Here is a 23,442-nt window from a genome sequence, read left to right as displayed (position 1 = left end):
AATCCTGACAATCTTGTCAATGTCATTTTGTAATCTTTCAAACAAAGATGCGCGGTTTTGTTTTCACTCGCTTTGTTAAACATTACAGGAAATGCTACATTTGAAGTGATAGTTTTTCAATAAAATGAATAAATGCGTAAAATACTAGGACTATTTATTGTGTTACTAGGCCGGCGCGGACTTTGAGAATCCATATGCATGGGAAAAGTCATTGCCTTGGTCTCCTATGCACTAGGCAATTACCTACACGCAGCTGTGGCAGAGGTTAAGAATTTAAAAACATTTTATTCTTCTGTTCACAGCCATTGGTCTGCAGTGTGAAATTATTTTTAGCTTGCTGATGCTGTTCAGCACAAGTTAAAGGAAGAATGTTCTAAAATCTTACCCCCTGGCTTTAACACAAAAGGGATTTAAATTCTTGGGACCATGCCTCTCACAGAACCGGCCCATCTACCTATCCTTTAATGCTTATACAGGCAGTAGTAAGCCCTGAGTCTGAGTAGAATGAGGATTGCAGAAAATGTATCAGTGTTGATAGTTCGTGCTGAGATTGATTACTGAATTGTGCAGTGTTGTGGTTCGTTCTCCTTTGTCCCAAACACAGAAGGCGGGCAACAGACACCACTTTGGAATCGCATGCCTGAGCCGGTCTTATATGAGCACAAGGCCTATACCCGTGCTGCTCTTGCTGCCTCCACGCTATTTAAGAAGCACTTTTTTATTCCTGAAAAACTAGACGCGAACAACTCCTGCCGAGGCATCTTCTAGAAGCTTCAACCTAAATTCCTTGGATGCGACTGCCCGCCTGATTGATGCTCCCCCTTTAACCCTGAGCGGGTTTTTAAGCAGGAAACAATACTTTCTAAAACTAGCAGGTGGAATAATCCAACTTCGCGTTGCCTGAATTTTTACTTTTGCAAGGCGAGTGGGCCAGTTTAGGGGAGTAGAGAGCTAGGAGACCCGAGCCCTTCTGGAAAATCCAGGAATGGCGGCAGCGCAGGGAGCGCCGCGGTTTGGGGGCGGTGCCAGCGCGCACCAATCACCGCGCAGCCCTGCTCTATAAATAGCCGTCGCAGCGCCTTCCGCGCGCTCCTGATCAGTGGGTCCTCCTTTTGTATCTGCTCTTTTACAACAGCTATGTCCGAGACTGCACCGGCCGCACAGCCGGCCTCGACAGCTCCCGAGAAGCCGGTGGCTGCTAAGAAAGCGAAGAAACCTTCTAAAGCTTTGGCAGCCACTAAGAAAAAACCCGCGGGCCCTTCTGTGTCCGAGCTTATCGTGCAGGCCGTGTCCTCTTCCAAAGAGCGCAGTGGGGTGTCGCTAGCATCCCTCAAGAAGGCGCTGGCGGCCGCCGGCTACGACGTGGAGAAAAACAACAGTCGTATCAAGCTGGGTCTAAAGAGCCTGGTGAGCAAGGGCACTTTAGTGCAGACCAAGGGCACCGGTGCCTCTGGCTCCTTCAAGCTCAACAAGAAGGCCTCCGTGGAGGCCAAGCCCAGCACCGCGAAAGTCGCGGCTAAGGCCAAGGCAGCGAGCGCTCCCAAGAAGCCAAAGAAGGCTCCGGCGGCTGCTGCAAAGAGAGCAGTGAAGACTCCCAAAAAGGCTAAGAAGCCTGCGCTGGCAAAGAAGTCTTCCAAGAGCCCTAAAAAGCCTAAAGTCGTGAAGCCCAAGAAGGTAGCTAAAAGCCCCGCGAAGGCCAAGGCTGTGAAGCCCAAAGCACCTAAGACCAAGGTGACTAAGCCTAAGTCTGCAAAGCCCAAGAAGGCAGCACCAAAGAAGAAGTGAGCAGTCCAGTTGGAAGATCCTTCCGGTAACCCAACGGCTCTTTTAAGAGCCACCATTACGTAGTTCAGGAAAAGAGCTTTGCACTCGCTGGCAGTTACGCGGGGTTGAGCAGCTGGGTGTAACTTCGTTTGTCTTAACCCATCATCTGAGCTTAGCCTTTTCAAGGCTTAGTTCTGCGTGTTAGAATCACCTGCCAGGTCCTAAAGTGGCTTAACGGGCAAACGGGGCTTGGGCTAGATCATGTACCACGTGCATCTTGTATGAGCAAATTTATGGTGAAAACGCTTTGCGTTGTTGATTGTGCTAAGGTAGCTTGATTTTTGGGTTGACCTAAAACCCTGAAGCGGGTGGGGGTAGTAGAGCCCCACCTCCATAGATGAGGATGGCTGATTAGCCCTCTGGAGTGCTAGTTCGCCACCGCAACAGTTCCGGAACGTTAGCCAGTTACCGGGCTCCAGCTGTTAACATCCCTACAGCTGACAACACTGGTCGGTCGCAAAAGGCGGCGCCCTAACCATGGCTGGGAGCCGGGTCCGGACTTGAGACCTTAGCTGTAAAGAGGTATTAGGCCTTAAAGCCAGAGATCCCTTAGGTTTCTGTTTATAGAAGCAAGTGGCTTGATTGGGTGCTTCAGAAACTTAGTGTGGAAGGAACTGGACAATATTTCATCTATTGGTTTTTCAATTCTGGAGGCTTCTCCAACCCTTAAACACGACCGCTTTTACAGCATGTCTGGTTCGCTGGGAGCAGGGGAGCAAGGAGTATTTATTCACAGGGCGAGGTCTCTAGGTTGAAGAGCTCACGCTTGCAAGAGGAGGGCAAGAGCAACCTGCCTCTTTATTGTATAATTCCTATACAGGTTATCTGACTTGCAATCTTATATAGCCCCTAACAGCACATGTGTGTTTGCCTGTGTTAAGCATCCCACTATGCGGGGTCACGTCTTCAGAGGTCTTTAGAGGCCCTGAGTTTTGAAGCAGTCTTGAGTGGTTCCCCCACACCCTTTTCAGCATTTGCAGTTATAATTCTATTTTCACACCTGAATGACTTGTCCCTGTCCTGGATACTTAAAAGCCAGGAAAGAAAGAAAGAAACCACAAAAGACTCCAACATTCGTTAAGTGGTTTTTTTGAAATTGAAAACCATAATACATAAAAATCCGAAAACTAACGTGTCAATAAGTGAACACAGTGATTAACTAGTCAAAAACTAGAATATCTGCTATCTACCAACCTGCACAGCTTCCTCACTCTTGTTTTCTGTCAGCAATTTTTTTCATTTTTCCTAAATATAACCACTATTCTAATTTCCAGCACTAATGTATCTGTTTTTGAAACTTATAAGGAAATAAAACAATACATACTTATAGAACCTTAGATTTGAACAAATTCATAGTGCTGTATATAACTTTAATTCATTTATAGTGAGTTAAATTTAATTCATCTTAATATTTTATGAATGTACCATGATGTAGTTATCTAGTCCTCCACTGATGGATGTCTTGAGTTCTTGCTAGTTATTACAAATAATGTGAACATTCTTGTGCATATGTCTTGGTTACATGTGCACACATATCTGTTGTTTGTATACTTCTGAATACAATCATCTGATCAAATAATAAACTGAAAGCAGTATGATTGAAAAATGAAACCCCAGTTAGAAGATGCAGTATAGATGAACCTCATAAATTATTGAACAAAACTTACCAAGTTCTTGTAGAACCAGGTCCTTCCCAATTAAGGTTGGCTTTTTATATTTTATTTTGTATTTTTATTTTTAAAGTAGAATTTTCTTTTACAAGTTATGCGAGTATGAAATAGGCTCCTGTTGTGTTGCCCAGGCTGGCTTTGAACCCACCTTCCACCTGCCTCAGTCTCCTCTTTTGCTGGGGTTGCAGACCTGCACCAACCAAGCCAGCTCTTAGTCTTTTTAATGGGTCTATTTGGCAGATGCACAGTGGTAGGTCACTGTTTTATTTTGCTTCCTCACTTTATTAAAAAAATTGGATTGTGTGTTAGTATGTGTGGACTGTTATAATTAAACTCCCCAGACTGGGTAGTTTAAATAAAAGTGATTAATTCCTACAGTTCTGGGGGTAAGAAATCTCAGGTGGATGTGCAAGCTTTGTTGAGAGCTTCCTACCTGGCCTGCAGATGGTCATCTTATCCTCATGTCAACCTTATTCATACCTGGGGAGAGTGACCTCATGTCCCTTCCTCCCATTATAAGGACAACAGATCTATCAGACTAGGGCCCCACTATTATGACCTCATTTAACCTTACTGGCCTTTCTAAAGTCTCTTAAATCCACTTGGGGGTTACAGTTTCAGTATGTGGGGCTGGGAGTGTAATTCTGCTCATGACAGGTTGTTTTGCTTGCTGGCGTGAAATAATTGTTTGGTTTTCTCTTTTTAATTCTGGCACAAGCCCATTGCCCAGCATATTTTACGTTGCAGATATCTGTGACCTTTTCAATCTTCTAAAAATATTTTTGATAATATATTGTAAGTTAATCACACTGCCCTTTTATGTTAAAGATTTTTCATGTCTTAAAATCTGTGCTGAGATCCTGTTTCATATTCTTGCGAAGTAAGGGAGCAAGCATAGTTCTGAAGACTATCTGTGCTTCAACACCACTTTTGAGTCGCTGGAGGTAGGTGTCCCAACTACCCTGCAGTTCAATAATTTGTCAGAAATATACATTATTCACTATTAATTTATTGCCCTGAAAGGACACAGATTAAGGCAGCAATAAAAAAGCACACAGGGAAGTGTTATGTACTGACCTGGTACCTGTTCTCTCATCTTAAGAAGACATGTTTAATTTCTAACTCTTGATATCTCAGAAATTGGCCTTATTTGGAGATAAGGTGGTTGCAAAAGTCACTATAAGGTCAAAGTGGAGTAGAATGGGCAGAAAACTTACAAGAGGAACTGGTGTCCATGTAAAGAGGATGGCCATGTAAAGATAGAGACACACAGAGACTCATGTTGTGGGGTGACAAGGATAAAGGTCATAGTCATGCTGCTGCAAGCCAAGGAGTTTCACAGGTTGCCAGCAAACTGCTAGGCGCTAGGAAGACCAAGGAAGAATGTCCCACCAGGGTTCAGGGCAAGCACAGTTTTGCTGATTCCTAGACTCAGGTTTCTCACCTCCAGAACTGAAAGACAATAAATATGTAACTTTAAGCCACTCCAGCTTTTGGCATTTTGTTTTTGTTACAGGAGTCCTAGGAAAGCAATTCAGGCACACTGCAGGAAGTTCCCAATGTGAACTTCCAAGTTCCTCTTCAAGAGGTACTATGAACTCTGCCACTTCCCAGCATTCATGCATGATGACACATGGAGAGTCACTGTCAATCAAGAAAGCTCACTGGTACATTAGTGGCTGGAATTTTTGTTACAGTTCTATGGCTGGTTACTCACATGGCTGGCCTTTAAGTTTCTAGCCCATCTAGAGGTTGAGCAGATACCTGTGACCTAAAATTCCCATTATTATATTATTGACTATCTGGGACCAATGACTCCAAATTAATAAAAGCAGTCTTACTAGGTAGCACATTCCAAGGACCTAGAGATCAACTCCCAGAACTTCAGAGAAAATACTATTCTTTTCTTTGCTTAAAGGTAAATTCCTACTATATACTTTTAGAAGCTGGGCTTCACATTAATGTCTGATGCGATTATTATATATGTACTTATGAAACGGATCAATTTTTTTTCCTTTTTTCTTTTAAAAGAGTATATAGTTGTTTGAGTACTGTTTATTTATGAAAGTCCTTTCTCCACTGTTTTATCATGCCACTTTTTTTAGGAACCAGAGATCAACTTTAGGCCTGTCCATTGGTTTGTATGTCTGCATTTGTGTGGGCCTGTCTATCGGTTGGTTGGTTTGTCCGTTTTTGCACCAATGCCAGACTGTTTATTGTCACTATATGAGTTTTAGTTTTTCTTGGAACCTGTGTTTCTTCAAGAATTCTTGGTCCTTTAGATTTCCATACTAAATATGGGCCCTTTTGTCAATTCTTATAATAAATCTTGTTGGGAATATGATTATGATTACATTAAATTTATGGATCGTTTGGGAGCTACCAGTATCTTTAAAATGTGGAGTACGTTGGTCATATATTCCTTTTGTTATTTAGTCTTTTTTTTAGTCTTAATGTCTAATCGAAAATCTAGACATATCAACAGAAAATATTAGTAACTTTAGTTTTCATAGCAAAAAGCATCACAATTGACAAACTGAGAAAAAAGTTCAAAGTAACATCATTGGTGGAGGCTTATATCACATATATATAGATACAGAATTTCTATATATTACTGAGAAAAGACAAAAAAAAATAGAAAAATAGACAAAAGAAAGGACAGTACACAAAAAGTGAAGTTAAGCATGATCTCAGCCTTGCTCATTATAGAAATATAGAGAATATTGGAACACAATTTCTCAAGCTTCAATTTGAGCAAAAATTCCAACTTGGACAAAAATTCTAAATTTGTAGACTTTGTGACATATTGTGTAGAACAGACAGAATCCTCCTATGTTGCTGGCAGCATTCCTATGGAGAGGAGTGTAGCAATATCTAATGAGATGATATAATCTGCTAAGCTCTTAAGCCAGAATTCCCACATTTAGGAATCATTTAAAAAAATAGGGCATCATGCTGAATTGGCTGTTATGGTACACACCTGTAATCCCAGGTATTAGGGAAATGTCAAAAATTCGAGGCTGACCTGGGCAACATAGCATGATCTTGCCTCAAATTTTTTGAAAAAGGACTGGAAATGTAGTTCACTGTAAGGCCCTGTGTTTAATTTCCAACACTGCAAAAAACAAACCAAAAACTAACTAAAATATGAATGCAGCCATTTACCACATACAGTACTATTTATTGTTCCTCTGATTCTTTTTATTTCTCAGCCCAAGGTGCCTCTGTAGTATTTCTTTCAAGAGAATAAAATAACATAGTGCCATGTAACAAGGTGATGCTCTTAGCAGCAAATTTAGGCCTCCAGTAAATTTCACTTTGCATAGTTGTGGATGCGCTCAGCTCACACATTAAACATGAAGTAAAAATCCAAAATTGTAGAGATTCAAGGCTATGTTGTACATTTCTAAGTAGTAAAATCAATATCAAGGTTGTTTAGTAAGTGCCATGAACAGAGAAGCCTTGGGTTGGAGGACAGAAGAGCCAAGGGAAGGATCCCAGCATTGATGGTGGTACTTGTACCTGGAGAGGGGCAGGTTATCAAGCTGATGAGCAGCAGAGGATCCCCTCATGTTCAAAGAGAACCAAAGGTGACAACTACACATGCTTCTATATTTGGTCCTCTGCAACCTCTACCTTATCATTTACTTTGTTAAAGAGCTACCAAAGTGAACAAAATGTTTTATCCTCCCCAGAAATGGTTTGACCTAGAAACTTTGTTTAGTGTTATGCTTCAGAAGATAATTGGCTTCACACTGTCTGTATGTGGGAGTGCAATACAATACTTGAGACTAGGCAATTTATAAACAACAGAAATTTATCTCTCAGTTATAGAGGTTGGGATGCCCAAGAGCATGGCACTGGCATCTGGTGTGGACCTTACTGCATTCACACCATGACAAAGAGAGCAGAGAAGGGCCAGAGAACAGAAGGGACTGAATTCACTTTTAATCCAAATCCATTCTCTTAATAACAAACCTGCTACTGTGATATCATTAACCCATTCATGAGGGCAAACGTTTCATGTTCTAATCACCCCTTAAAGGTCCTCCTCTTAACACTTTGCAAAGTTTCTAACACATGAAATTTGGGGGACACTTTCAAACTATAGTATTGTTCTTCATTGTGGTCGATCTGGTCATGTTCCTGCAGGAGGGAGGCCAAATTGGGAGACCAAATACCAAAAAGATGCCTATTTAGTAACAGAAGTCAGAGCTCAGAAGGAGAACCTGCTATCCGACTGTCAGGATGCAGGGGTACAGAAATTGCCCAGATCTTAGAGGTTGAAAGATCTATCACTTCCTGGACATTGACATTTGACTGCTTCAAGCCCCAGGGATTTAGTTTTTTTAGCTGCAACCTGAGGTATAATAATGGTATCCCTACCTTACAGGATAGAAGTGTATTGTCTGTGTTAAGTGACTGTGGAGTTCATGGTTGCTGGAACACAGTGATTTGCAGGAGCTGATTCGTAGTGGCTTGAAAGCCAACTGATAAATTTTAAGGCATTTTATGAACCAATTGAATTGTTAAGCTCAGAAAGTATTTAAAATTAAATTATATAAACTTATAAATAGCATAAATAAGAAAAAAACGTTTACAAATACACAAAATTCCTAATATTTCATTATTATCGTTGTTGCTTACACCTCACATCTCCACAGTGAGCTGCTGTGCATTCCTTCCCAATTCCATGTTAGTCACACTGGTAGATAAAATCTACTATGGCAGGAGTAATGGTGCGAAGAAATTGGCAGACATTATAAATCAGGAGTTTGTCTTTCTGAGAACTGACTGTGGGCTCCGATACTGGGCCACTGGTGTTAGTATGTCTGTGGAATGCTATGCGGCTGAAGCTGTTTCTGCCAAATGTTGCTGCCAGGAGTTGCATCTTGCTATGATGCAAACATAAAAGACAAATTGAAAGTGAATGAGAAACTCTCTTTCCAGCACCATCGTCCTCCAGGGCCACCTCCTGAGGGAAAGTTGGTATCAAACTCCCATTGTAGAGGACAGAAGAAACTAAACCTTCATGAGTAAGTCGAGGTTGAATTGTCACCTCTGCTGATCTTGAGCTTTCTCGGATTTCTTGCTGCTCTCTTTAGATCTGTCATAGTGTTGTAAATACAGTATTTCATTCACTATATTCTCTTCCTATACACTATTGGTTTAATTTCTCCTTTTTGGCATCCTAAGATGACAGTTTTTGATTTTAAGTAGTTAAAGGATGGTGAGCAGTTCAGTCATTCTATTGGTACTAGCATTCTGTTGTGATGGCCTCTGTAGTTTCCATGAAGGAGTATGGAAGGAGGGGATAAAGTGGCAGCTGAAAGGGGCTGGGACTTGCCTTATGGCCCATCTTGTTGAGCACAGGATTTTCCTGGGGGAACTGTAAGGGTAGCTCCGTACTCCAGGCCGTAATTCAATATTTATTTTAGAATTGCTGCTAAACTGTCTATTCAAAAGAGAGAACCTATCATAGGGAGAAACTGTAACTGCCTGAGGAAACTTACCTTTAATGGTATAGGATCAAGGACACACCCTTTTCTGAAGCTTTACCATGCACAAATTCATTAAATTCCAGTCCCCTCTCTTGAGTTTCTGGTCGGTTTCGCTTTATGTAGGTAACCTTTCACCAACCCACAACTGTCTCTTAGCCTATATCTCCACCAACCAATCAGAGCCCTTCCAACTGAATGCAGATGGCCTAGTCTAACTCCAGGATGCACGGAGAACAAGAGAGAGGGAAAAATAAAACTCAAAGTGAAGTTTGCAAGTATAAGGAGCTTTCCTTGTTAGAGACCATAAACTATAGCTCTAGACTACAAATAAGACACACAAGGCACCATCAAGATATAGGGCTTGGAGAGAACAGAGAATGGAGACTCAAAAGGAAATCCTCTGGAAGTAGGACTATTAAAGATGTTTGGTGCATTTCCATATTTGTCCAGCAGAGGAACCACAGTACAGTCCAAGAACGCCCAAACTGGGAATCTTTGATACCCACTGTGTCCTTGCTAGAGAGAAAGATTATCCAGACATGGTGGTTAACAGCTGTAATGCCAGTTACTCATGATACTGAAACAAGAGAATCAAATGTTGAAAACTAGCCCATGGAAATTATTATACTCTAAAATAAAAAAAAAAAAACAAAGAAAAGAAAAAGGTGGTATAGGTATAATGTAGTTCAGTAATAGAATTCTTGCCTACCATAAACAGAGCACTGTATTCAAAGCTTTATTCTACAAAAATGTATATTTTTTTAAATTCAAAAATTTCCTTAAAAATTTCAAAATGAGATGATAAAGAACTGTATCTGCTTTTCTACATAAGGACTAAGTTTTTATAAATCTTTTCCATATTTCATCAAACTTCATGTAGTTTTGTACTTTGATTTTTTTCATTTGACTAAACATTTTACTTTTACTTTACATTTAACATACTTTTTACTAGATTATTGTAGTATAATAGTCATTTTTATGTGGCATAATTCTTCAAACTTGCTGAAATAATATTTACAAAGTAATTCATCTCTTTTGCTAGAGGATATTCCTAAATATTTTGCTATACTGGGGATAGAACCCAGGGTCTCATGCATGTTAAGCTAGTGCTCCAAACTGAGCTATATTACAGTCCTTTATTTTTTTTTGTATACTTTTATTTTGAAGCAGAATCTTGTGAAATTTTCCAGGTTAGCCTAAATTTTAACATTCTGCCTCAGTTTCCTGAGTGTGCCACTAAGCCTAGCTAATTCATGAATATTTTAGTTTATTTTAATTTTATAATGTATTTCTGAAACTGGATAACGATTTCTTTTGAGTTCATTTCTTACAGTGTTCTAAGTTTATAGGCATTTATAAGGGTTTCATCATGTTGCTGTATTGATTTTATAGATCTTTCCAATTTATAAAGTCATGAACTATATATCATTTAGATTAGCTATGTGTTTAAATAAAATGTTTACTTCATATTTGTTTATATATAAATGTAAACACAAAATAATCAAAATATTTTTCTCCTCATGTCTGTTTATACTTCAATCGAACAAGTATTTAATCAGAAGATTTCTATGTTGACTAGGTTTGTTAGAATAAAATTCCTGAGTCAAATTCATTTCTCTTATATTTTGCTATTATCCAAAGACATGAGAATTCCCCTTACAATGTATCACATGGTTTCTGCTCATTATGAAATATGACACATTTAGTCTCCCAAATGTTTGAGGCATACTTTTATTATATAATTAACTCACAAAGACAATAGCTAAACAACTGATAACTCACACTACCAGGTGAAACACACAAAGCTTAGTAACCTTCTTATGTTTTAGCCTTGCAGTTAACACAAACAAAATGCTCCCCTGTATTTAAGATGAAACTTCTACCACCAAATGTCCCATGTTTCAGCAGAGCACAAAAATAAATCAAATGCACATTGATGATAGCTCTAGTTTTCTTTAACTTGGGTTGGGAGTCCTTTGGGGAACCCAGGTCTAACATTGTGGCAGAACATAAACGAGGAGGGAAGAGTCTGAGGGGGCCACTGTGGAAAATGGGAAGAAGAGGAATTCCAGAAGAGACCTCCTCAAAAAGTAGTACACTGGAAAATCTGGACTTGCAATAGTATTTGGTCTCATAGGAAGTGAATAAGGCAGAGAAATTTCCTTCCTCCATCCATCAGCACCACAAATGTGCCCAGTGTTAAGTCACAGAAGGACAACAAGCAGATTGGGAAGATCATGATCAGAAAGGAGCAGAATGAAAAGATTTACTGAGAAACTGGTCTCAGGCATCTCCTGGAAATGTAGGTTATTAGGTTTGTTTTCCATATGATGTTTTTGGAGGGAATTTTGCCCAGCTGTTCAGGCAACTTCCATCCTGCAATTTGAACATTCTCTCCTGCCCCCACCTGCCTCAGGTTTTATCTGTTCAGGTTATAGTCATAAAAGAACTAACCCTTGGAAATCTACTTGCAAAGCTCTGAAGGACCATGCCTCTACCCCTCCTTGTTCAGCACATATGAAAACATTACAATGAAATGACTCAAGCAACATTGTCAGACAACTAATAGCAGTAGCAGCTAGTAAAAGCAGAGTTGACTACAAAACATGACTTGCTTATAAACATTGCATTAAGTTCATGCTCACTGAGATTGCTTAAAACACCACAGAGCTCAAAGCAGCATGTTCTGGCATATGATATCTTATAAATAAGGCCATTCCGGATTTTTTTTTACAAATAGGAAGTAACCAATATGCTGATCCACAGCTGAAAGGATAGATGAACTATAATATATCCATATAATGAAATACTATGCAATGATAAAAAGGACTCTGTTGATACATGTAGGGACACAGATGAATCACAAAAACACATGAAGGAAAATAAGCTAGAGGAAACACTGCAGACCACATAAATTGCACTTACAGAAAATTCTAGAAATAGAAAAACTAAGCTATCATAGTACAGAGCAGATCACTGGCTACCTGAAGCCAAAGGGCTGAGAGATTGGGACAGAAATACTACACAGAAGGACTGTCCAGGGTGATGGAATTATTCTGCGTCTTGTGTATACTGTAGAACTCACTGAATTATATAATCAATACAGGAAGATTTTTTTATGTATCTTCAAAAAGATGATTTTTTTATTAAATATACTAATGGTAGGAATGGGAAGTGACATTTATCCTAAGGCAATGTAAGCACAGTAAAATAGAAGAATAGTATAATTAACTCAGATATGAAGATTAAATAAAAGAAACAATGGAATGTTTACTGAACATGAAAAACTGATGCATTTTATTTTACCCCAGGCTTTAAAAGCTTCCCTCTTTAATCAAGGTCATTTCTCATCTTTATATTCCATCTATCTGCATTCTTCATATTGTCCTACTTTATTAACAAACTCATTCACGTGAGTGTCTAAAGGTATTCTATGTTATGTTTTACAGGACATTTTGGAGTTTAGAGAACACACTGTATAAACAAACAAAATAAAAAAGTAATATCTAATGGTCACAGTCCATCTACTGCAAGAGGCAAACAGAAAGAGATGGAGGAGAGGCCATTTCTGAAGCTTCCTCCACCCTCTGACCACCCACTTTCCCCTGGCCACACTCATGATGAGGCTTCATACACACAGGACTACTAGTTCTGGCTACCTGGACTAACTAGAGTCCCTATAAAGTACCTGAGCAGGAAGGTACTTTTAATTGGAGGGTAAGGACAGCACCACTGAGCCCTAAATTGTGCCATGTCTCTCACCATGTGCCTTCTCTGCTGACCACGTGGATAAGGAATACAGTGGGGCTTTGGGAGGCATGGTTGTTTCATTTCCCCAACAGAAGATAGTCTTGGCTCTGAAATACGTGAGGTCAGAGTTCAACCAGAACAATAAAGCACAAAGCTTAGAACCATTATCATACGGACCACAGAACAGAAGTAGCATTCCAGCTTGGTGGTGGAGGTTGCCTTATACAATAACTCAGACCGAGCAACTGGTTTTCAAATAGACTCAGATGAAAATTCTGGCTCTATCTCACATCATACAGAAGTATCAGATCTTATAATGACACACATGAGGAAAACTTAAAATTTTGGAAGAAAATAGGAAAACATTATTTTATGATTTCTCAAGCCCTATACCAAAACAAAAATAATTATGAAATATACTTTTGAACAATAAAAATCAGTATTTCCTATAAAACAAGTCACTCTAATGAAGTTAAAAGATAATACACTCAAACCAGGTGTGATGGGGCACACCTATAATCCTAGTCATTTGGGAGGCTGAGCAGAAGATTTATATGTTTCAGGCCAGGATGGGCAATTCAATGAGACTTTATCACAAAAATGTTTGTAGGTGTAGCTTAGGGCTTCCTGAATTCAATCCCCAGTTCTGAAAACACTGGGAAAAGGGAGAGAAATGGAGAGAAAACGGATACTTAGAGAGATTATATATACTAATTAAGCATTACAATACAAAATATATGAACATCTCTTAAAATCAATCATTAAAAGAAAATCCAAAGCAATATTATTGAGGACAGGTATACCCACATTATAAGAAGAAGAAAAAAAAAACTACAAAACAACTAATTATTTTTAAAAGGGCAGAAAATGCAAACTAGAACAGCGGAATATCATTTCACACTGGTAGTGTGTAGCGAGGGATGTGGAGAAAGAAATGTGTCCTGCACAGCAGTTTGGAAGTTAGAGTCCAACAGGCAGTGTACATCCCTACCTCACACCGATTCCTTTCTTAGTATATACCTGGAAAGACACACACACATCCACAGGAATGTGCAGGAGACTAGAAGTTGCAATCTGCTTGCAGAAGTTAGAAAAGATATAAATAAAAAAGATACATGTGTGTGTACATGCCTGTATGTGTATATGTATCAGATAAAAGTTTATGAATAAGGAAATAAAATATTAATTATACAATGGGCTACAAGGCAATTAAAGAAGAAATTAAAGCTAATTGTAATTTAACTCCCTGAACATTTTGCCAAAAACATAGTTTATATTAACTGATGAAAAGCAGGTGTCTGTGGGTAGTGGGATTAGGCGACTTGTATTATTACTTTTCTTTTTGTGTATAAGACTAATTTTTCATGTTTTGCAAGACTAGTTTTTCAACAGTTTGTTTTTAAAAAGCCCCAGGTATGTGTGGGTGAAGCACCAAGGCTCTTCTCCCTTCCCCATGAAGCATCCTTTGTGCTGGGCTCACCTTGTGCTCAAAACTTTAGGCACTGACTGAGTCTGTAGTGAGGTTATATTGATGACTGAGTGTTTCTAATACTGTAATAAACACTGACGTTTTGCTTTGTGTATATTTATGTTTACACTGTTTTAAAAAGACATTGAATTTATTCTTACTGTCCCTAGGTAGACTGAGACCTCCCATAAGCCTACTCTTTAGTTAAGGGTCTACAATATGATTACCATATTTGTGAGAAGGTATTTGAAATGTAGAGAAAGAAGCTGGATATGTGGTCACTACCTGTAATCCCAGCACTTCGGAGATGGAGGCTGGATGATTCGTGGTAGTCACTATGTAGTCCGGAACTACATAGAAGAGACTGACTCCAAAACAAACAAAAATAGTCAATAAATAAAAAAAATTGATAAATAGCAAATGATTAAGTCAGACTATAAGACCATGTGGAAAAGTACCAAGAAAAGATAATGTTCTCAGAAAGACTAACAAAATGTATCATATAGTAGTATATAGACAAGACACTGAGATGCTTGAGAGTAAATATCTACCAGCCTGACTCTTATTCCAGGTTTAAAGCTAGTTAATTTCTTCATTCCACTCCTTGTTCCATTCACATTTTAAAAGCTCCAAGCTTTACCTCCTATCCAAAGCTCAAAAGCAGCTGCTGCCTTGCCTCACTCTGCTCTGTGCTCTGGGCTTCACAGGACTTCACTGTCTGCCAGGGCTCCAGTATGGGAATCGACAGAGCTGGAGTAAAATCAGCACCATCTTGAGGTAAAAGCAAGTGCCATCACATATAAAAGCTAGGGGAAACAGCAATGAACACATAAAAATTTGCCTTCTTACCATCCATTGAAATCATATGATCCTGCATTGAATGTGTGAGTTTTCAAGTATTTCTTATAAAAAATGGGCTCTGAAAGGACACATCCAGTCTTCAGATTGTGGATTCATCCAAGCTCCCAGTGACCCCCACTTCAGGTCCTGTAGTCCAAGGCTAGCCTAGTCCCTAGAGAAGGCCACTGACCATGAGGCCTTGAACACTTGCAGGACACCATTAGAACAGGGAGCAAGGGGGACAGGAGAGGCTGACATCATTCTTGGGGCTATTTGGGGTAGGTGAAGACCTGAGCAAAACCAAGGAATTGTCCCTTAGTGACATTCTGGGACAAATTCCTCAGTGTCGCTCTAGTGCCCCAGGACATCAGGGCTCTGGCTAGAACCCCTCGCCCAAGTCTCTTTTAATTTGCCTGGAGTAGATTGAGTACTAGTAGATCACTGACAAATCTGGAGGATCTGATGTACTGCAGAGGTCCAGATCCACTAGTATAAGCAATTTTCATACATTAGTGAAAAGTCTTTTTCATCTCTGAAATGGAGTCTGATTTACTTTTCTCATTGCTGGGACAAAATACCCTACACTCAGAGTTACAAGAAGAAAGGTTTATTTTAGGTTTACAGTTTGTAGAAGTTTCAGTCCATAGTTGGCTGGCTCCAAGGCAGGATGGGGCATCTCAGCAAAAGAGAAACAGTTTGTAACAAAGCAGGCAGGAGCCTGTGAAGCAGCAAGCAGCAAGTGAGCTTGCCTTTCCTCTAATCTCAAACAGGCTACAAACCTTCTATCATCAGTAAATCCACTCAGCGACACCCAGAATGACACTAATTCCAATCAATAAACTAATACCTTAATCTCAGTATCACATACTCTAGATGAAACCTGCTCTGAAAAGGCACATCTATGACCGCATGAGAGGATATCCTTTGGGAGGATATCTAGATACAAACCGTAATAGTTTTTATTTCTCTGGAATAATGAGAGGCCAGAAAAAATTAATTTACTCATATTCTCATGAATATCAAGTGACGATGGGTAAACAAGACTTATTTTTCTTCCTTACCATACTATAATCCAAATTCTAATTTTATTTCTATTCCGTCATTCATTTGGATGACATAGGGTTATCTTATTCACTTTATAAAATATATACTATTATTGAATTTGTTTTCTTGATTGGCTTGCATTGTAAAGGTTTAAGTGTATAGTGTATCTTTTGAACAAAATTGGGCATTGCCATCATTAAAGAGATTTCCTTCTTGTCAAGGCTACATTTTGAAAAGATAGGATGAGTAGGTAACATTGTCCTACCTAAAGTTATCATTGTCCATTAGTTCAGACTGATAAACTCCAAAGTAAAAAGACTTTATTTATTGTCTTAGCAATTGCAGTTTAGAGGCACAAGGTCAGATGTCTCTGAATCAGTGTTATCAGGCAGGTGGGAAGGTGGAAGCTTCCATAGACTAATGAATATTCAAAAGGAATATAGGCTTTATGTCTGGTAGAAAATAAAGCAAAGTTTATATAAACAGAATGCAATGCTCACAAAATAAGAATCCCCTCCTCATTCATAGCTTTACTTTCTGAATGACTGCACAAATAGAACTGTCCTATTGTTACTGACATACCAGGTTCTTTTTCTATGCAAACTTTGGGAAAGGTGCAGACAATTCTGGGGAAGAAAAAGTCAAACAGTGTGCTCTTGCACTAGTGTGTTATAATTACGGGGACACTGAACAAACAAAACTGAAGCTATTTTGGGGGAACATATCTTAAATTTTCCAGCTATGTCCCTATAAACTCAACTAAAGACACAGAAACAAAATAATAGTGAATAGAAATGTATTAACTCATGTATCCCACATGCACAGTTGAATAATCAAGAGATACATAATGCATGGATAGGAGCATCTTAACAAAAGAATGACAAAATTTAAGAGAAGTGACAAAGGCAAAAGAAAAGGAGTTTTAATTCTTAAGGTGGAAAATTGTGGGAAGGCAAATTTATAAGAGAGCAAATGATAGACAAAGTCCAATTTTACAAGGTTTGTCACTAAGTTTTCTTTGATTCTGTCTCCGGTTTGCAGACTCTGGTAGTTAACATCTGAGTTTGCTGGTAGCAAATGGAAAGCAGAAATTGTTACCAACTTGTATACTGCATGTAAGCAAAGAGAAAGAGTGCAGAGCGTTTTAGTGTTTCTGTTTTATTTTCTCACTTGTTTGCAGATCAAAATAACCCTATGCTAATATATTTCTATTGCTTTATGTAATGTTGGTAATTTGTTGGTATCAATAGATAATTCATACAGGTGCCAGATAATTTAAGGTTAGGTCCAACTTTTCAGCCAAATGAAAAATAATAAAACTTTCCATTTTCATAACTCTTTTTTAAAATTTTGCATTCATGAATAAGAACTTTTGGAAACACGTAACCACTGATTAATAAAATCTATGGAGCAGGGGACTTCGGCTTTGGGTCAATAAGGATTTCTGTCATGGCTTTAATATTGTGTCATCTGAATCAACACTATAAAAGTTTTGACCCATAATTCATATACTCAACAACCTTTCTTGCATCACTTAAAAATTTTGAAATACAAGAAGACTATGAACACATCTAATACCATGCTGTGGCCCTTATCTCTGCCCATACTGCCCTCTCTCTCTCTCTCTTTATGCTAGGGATTGAACCCAGGACCTCCCGCCTGATAGGTAAGGGTTTTGCTTCTCACTGACATTCTGACTAATTGTTTGCAGATTAATAAAGTTAGTTTTCATGACAACTCAATAAAGTGGGGACTGTTTCTCTATTCAGCAGGCAGAGAAACTAAATGACAGGAACTTCTTGGGGTGACATAGCTACCACACAGGGCAAGAGGAACTAGAAGTTCCCCATGGAGAGCCAAGCAGCAGTACAAACTCGGCACAAAGCACACTAAACAAAGAGATTGGGGCAGCTCTGCTAAAAATAACCACACAACCTCTCCTGAAGGTGCCTCTGTGGGTGGTGACTGTGGTGACTGCTTAAGGTTTCTCTCCTCACAGCATTAAGGGAGTTCTGACTCTTATACCTTCATAATGCAGTAATATCATTTTTATATCCAATAAAGCACAGCGATATTACAAATAGTCTGGACCTCCAAAAAATAGGTCTCGGGCATGTCCAGCTTCACAGCACAAATCTTGGAAGAAGTAGAGGCACAGACTTCTTGGTGGTCCTCTCGATTCAGCTCTGTCCACCTGGACCCTCTTTTCCTATGTCCACGTGGGACTTACCTGCTCAAAGTGTCCTCACATCATACACGGAAAACAAAAGGTGCATGTGTTAGCATCAGGATTCCATGGATTGTGGCATGGAAGACGCTATCTTTAAACACACCTCCCCAAAAAGAAAAGAGCAACCCAGTTTGAGACACTGCTGCAGAGTCAGGAGCAGTGATCCCACCAGACCTCTCTCCACTCAGCAGGAGACTGTGATTTCTTTGCCAAAGTCTGTGGGGAAAAGCAATGGCCACAGTGGCATCCACCAGTGGCTGCTGGGAATGCAGGCAGGAGATTTTCCCAACCTTTTGCTGGCAAGACTGGCTCTCAGGCACCTGATGTCCTGCAGGGTGAACCCACAGAGTGCACCATTTTGTTGTGGCAGCAGGTATCACAGGGTTGTATTTTCACTTTCAGTTAATGTGACCACCAGTCCTGCTAGTTGGAGCCCAAATCAAAAGCTCAGCTTTTGTCTTAGTGGAATGCATCCATCCTGCAGCTGTAAGAAGATCCTCTAGAGCAAGGATTCTACAAGTAAATCAGGGAAAATGTTACCCCTTCTTTCATTTGTTACAATCTATCAACAGGAAGAGTATTTCAGGAGACATTGTGATCATCAGGGATCTTTGGGTGCATTTGGCTACCTTTTATTAACCTCAAAGAAGTGTGTTTTTCTAATTCACATAACAGGACAGTCTAGAGCAGTGACTGATGTATAATCTAAGAGAAATATTACCAAAATTCCCACACAGAATTGCTGCCCTAGAGTAGAAGCACATCTTGCCGATTTCCCCTTTTTCCTTCATTCTCCTCCTTTCCTTCTCCAAGTCCACAGCCTCGCCTTTAGTGAGCTCAGGGCTGAGCTCTGACATTTTACATCCAACTCAAAGATACGGTCTTCGGGTTCACTGCTGTTCTGCTGCAGCCTGGCTTTATTCTACCTCAGTCACCTCAGCATCTGCTCTGTTCTTTCTCTAATTTCCAGAGACAGGACTTCTCCTTGTGAGAAAATCTATGGAGAGTCTTAAATTCAGACATGACCTTTTTTATCTCATTTTGTCTTAGAGTGAAGAAAGTAAGGTAACAAATGTAAACACACATTTTGGACAAACTGATATATGAAATGTGGTAGATAGATGCAATGGAATACTTATATTACTTAACCTTAAAAAAAGATAAACTCTGTCGCATAGTATAAGGATGAATTTGAAGACATTCTGTTATATGAAATAAGCAATAAGCAATGCAGTGAGTATTAGAGACTTCATTTGTATCAAGTACCTGAAATAATTAAATTAGTCAGGACAGACAGCAGTAGAATACTTACTAGGTGATGACAGAAATGGAAAATAAGGAGGTAGTTCTTAATGGGGACAGTTCTTTCACTTTGGAAGAGGAAAGAAGTTTGGTAAGGGACATGGTGATGATTTCAAGATAAGACAATACTTATTGCCTCGAAACTGCATACCTAAAATAGTAAAAACGGTAAGTACATATTTTGTATATTCTACAAAAAGTAGAAATGAAAGTGCGAACATTAATTGTGATAATTTTTCCATGAGTTCCTCAATCCTATGGTTTCTGCTGACACTTTCAAGTGAGAGAGATTGACCCTGATTTCTCTGAAGTCACCTAAATCATTTTTCTTCCAAGACCAATCCAAGAAGGAGGTGGAACAAGAGTGCCAGATCATTTAGTCATGGAACCAGAAATGAGCTCAAGTATTTCATCAGTTACAAGGGTTCATGCCTTTCCGTAGGGTGTCACAAGGTGTCACTGAAGTTAAGAGAAGACCTTAGAGCAAAAACTGGTAAACAGCCTCATCAAGAGTGGATTTTGAAGCCACCTGTGTTACCAGAGTCCCTGATTCTCGGGGGTGGGGGTGGGATGAAAGAGAGAGAGACACCAGGGGAGGCAGCCTTTTCTTATGGTTAACTGAGAAATACTCATTTACATGTTCAGAGTCACCTTAATCATCATTATTTATAAGACGACTAAACCAAATGAGGTACGTTGTGAACTTAGCTTTTATCTGAGATTTCGTATTGAAAGTTCCAGAAACATTTTTAAAATTCTTACAATGTCTCAGTGACTATGATGTTAAACTAGAGAGGACAATCATTTAGAACAATGAGAAAATTGTTTATGAAAGAGAGAATGCAGCTTCAATTCTTGTGTTAAAGGGCTTTCCAGATGTGTTTCTTACAAAGTCATCTCCAGTGCCTGAAATCCCAGAAGTGATGGAACAAGGTCATTTTCTGGAAGCTGGAGTTCAACCTCCACATCAAAGGAAAGTAGAAATTAAAAAGGATCCTGGAAGAAGCAGAACAGCTCACTGGCCTGGATTGTCAGCTAAGAGTTTCCAAAGAGATTTCCTCAGAGGGATGTATGCCTGATAATCTGAGGCCTGGGGAGCAGTGGAAATGGTCTGAAAGCCTTCATCCTGCAGGTGCATGTGTGAAGGGTTAGCAGCACCAGGCTGCTGCTTATAGCTCACACTGATCTCATGAATCCTGACTAGAGGACGCCTGTGCTCTTGACTGCTCTCAGAGGTCAGTTGAGAACCTGTGGTCTGGAGAGCCAGACTCTGCTCCCCAGAAAACGAGACAACCTCATGAGGTCCAAGACTGCATACCTGGATGATGGATGTAAAAATGTGAAAACCAGTCGAGGCTATTGTAGACAGATAACCATACCAATTCTCACATTACACTGAGTTATTAATAATCCCAACCAATTACTGTTAGAAGATGGAAGAGCTTGCCGACAGAATCTCATGGGTATAAAAAGGGCATAACACAGAGGTTTCTTCTTTGGGCTTCATCTCTCTGGTATGGCAAGGTCAAAATACACCATCATTGTGCTTTGCTCCAGTGAGTCCCTGTGCTCAAACTCTAGACTAGGCAACAGTTTAAGATCAATGAATTCAGACTCTTACCTGCAACTGAGGTATATGTGTTGCCGTGAACACTTTCTGATGCATACATTCTTCTTAGAGCTGAATCAATTTTTTCATAGCTATCTCCATCTTTTTCTGAGAGAAAAGAGTGGGTAAAGTCTGTTCGGTTTGATGCTTCACTGAACACATAATTAGAATGTCAGCACTCCAAAATGTGTCAAAATAACAGTGAATTCTTGTTTTTATACTTTGGCAGTGAGTATGCAGAGAGCGATGTGCAGATTTATGTTCTTTTGATTTTAAGAGTGCCTGGATGGAAGCTGGGCATCATGGCTCATGCCTGTAATCCCAGCACTTGGGAGGCTGAGGCAGGAAGATACTGTGAGATCAAGGTCAACCTGGGCTACACAGTGAGTTCAAGGCTAGCCTGAACTGCATAGTGAATCCCTGTCTCAAAAAGACAATAAATAAATAAATACATATACATACATACTGGGGTGAATTTTTCAATGTCACTGGGCCATCAATCCTTGAATAAAAATTGCCCCAAGGACAAGTAACACTGTGTTCTAAGATAGGGACTGGGAGCTGACACTCAAGGACCTAGAACACACTGCAATTCCCCTAACCTGCCTGTCTTTCTATACCCTAGGGCCAGCTCATGGCGAGACAAGACCCCCCAAAACTGTGCCTTTGTACATGCAGGTTAAATTTATGCATCTCGACCAGGATGTATTGCTCACCTCTGGCTCACTTCACCACCTAAACCAGCTGCTGCTGAAATTTAGAATCTCACTAAAGAAGACTGGAAGGACTTCTAAGGACTTACAAGACTGTATGTGGGTTTTCCTTCCATAGTTTTGAAACTAAGAGTTATATTTGTTCTCCATTGTGAACATATATTACTTTTGGAAAGACACAGCAAAATGTTTGCATCAGAACTAGAATTTTTGAAAAGTTAAATTTACAGAGTGTGGGATTGCAATGGAGAAACAAAACTGACCCTTGTCTTTTCAAAGTAAATTTTACTGAGAGCACTCATTTTGCTGGTCCATGTCTGTAATGGACTCTAGCGTCCCTGTGAGAAGTGCGTCCTCTTCCCCTCCATTTCCCGATCCTTCTTCAGAGCCCTGCACACTGTGGTTTCTCACAGTACACACAGAGTGGAGCAGAACCCATGGTGGAGCAGGTGTATGGTTGAATATTCTCAGAGTAAGGAGGAGTCCACGGTAACACAGAGAATGGAGACAAGTGTCTGAACACCCTGCTGAATGTCAGAGTGGACACTTTGGACTAGGTTTGTCAAAGATCTGTCACAAGCTATTTGGGGATGAATACCACGGCACAGGCTATGTTTCAAGGTCATAATCTTAGGCTTTTGGGGTCAGTCCTCTGAGGCCTTGGGAGTATGTCCCTGCCTAGACTCTGGCAACACTCATCTTGTAACCCTGGCACACGTCCTCTACCTTCATACGGTGGTGACCACTCACAGCACCAGCAGATGAGCTCGCTGTTATCTTTTCAGAGGAGCTGGAACTCCTCTCCGTGGGCCTCACACCAGCTCATCTGCTGTCTTCTCCATCTGTCTGAAGAGTTCAGCTAGGTTTCCCAGCTGCTTGTTGACCTGGAGGCCTTCTTAGTGAAATGGTACCTGACTCAGAGGACAGAAGTACCATTTGCTCCTGATTGTGTTGTGCCCTGCAGAGCCAGTGCCCTGTGCACAAGTGGCAGCAACAGTGGCCACATTCGTGTTCACTGGGTCCTTTGTCATCTTCCGGCAGATGGAGGTTGTAGTGATCTCTTTCATCTTATTGGTGCCAGTGGCTAGGATCCCAACTTTTCCTGAAAAGTTTCGATATTGGATCTAGAGGCCAACATGAAGAAACAAGAATTTCCATACAGCTTTCCTGAACCTGTGTACAAGGAGCTGATTGCCATTACCCTCCACAGGCCATGCAGATTTCTCTCTAAAAGGGTGAAATGGTTTGTTTAGCACATATGCAAACATTTAGTGGTGCTGTCTAATAGTATAGCCACTGCCATTTGTGGCCATTTAAACATAACTTAATGAATATGTAGAAAACTTAAAATTCAGTTGCTCCATTTTGCTCTCCATTCTTCAACTGACCAATAGATAGATTTCTGTAGTTGGTGATTATAGGCAGGTCAGCCATAGAACATTCTGTCACTGTGCTGCCCGCAACAGGAGCCATAACTTAGTGAAGGAATGT

General features: G+C 39.9%; 1 protein-coding gene across 2 annotated transcripts; it reads left to right on the top strand.

Annotated features, from left to right (window-relative positions):
- Positions 1–1,075: 1,075 nt before the first annotated feature.
- H1-1 (H1.1 linker histone, cluster member) lies at positions 1,076–22,252 on the top strand. 2 transcript variants are annotated; one of them, XR_010051195.1, is made up of 3 exons: positions 1,076–1,810; positions 8,445–8,530; positions 21,864–22,252. XR_010051195.1 is itself a non-coding variant. In XM_003468782.5 (2 exons), exon 1 carries the CDS (start codon positions 1,138–1,140, stop codon positions 1,783–1,785), a length of 648 nt encoding a protein of 215 aa, XP_003468830.2. In that variant the 5' UTR covers positions 1,076–1,137; the 3' UTR covers positions 1,786–1,810; positions 21,864–22,252. The 2 variants fall into 2 exon arrangements, 1 of the variants encoding a protein (XP_003468830.2); XM_003468782.5 differs by lacking the exon at positions 8,445–8,530.
- Positions 22,253–23,442: the final 1,190 nt, after the last annotated feature.

Source organism: Cavia porcellus, unplaced genomic scaffold (genome assembly GCF_034190915.1).
Source record: "Cavia porcellus strain 051 isolate PalLab524CR breed Dunkin Hartley unplaced genomic scaffold, mCavPor4.1 scaffold_13, whole genome shotgun sequence".
Lineage (NCBI taxonomy): Eukaryota > Metazoa > Chordata > Mammalia > Rodentia > Caviidae > Cavia > Cavia porcellus.
Note: the sequence above shows the minus strand (reverse complement) of the source record. Positions and strands in the feature narration are given on the sequence as shown.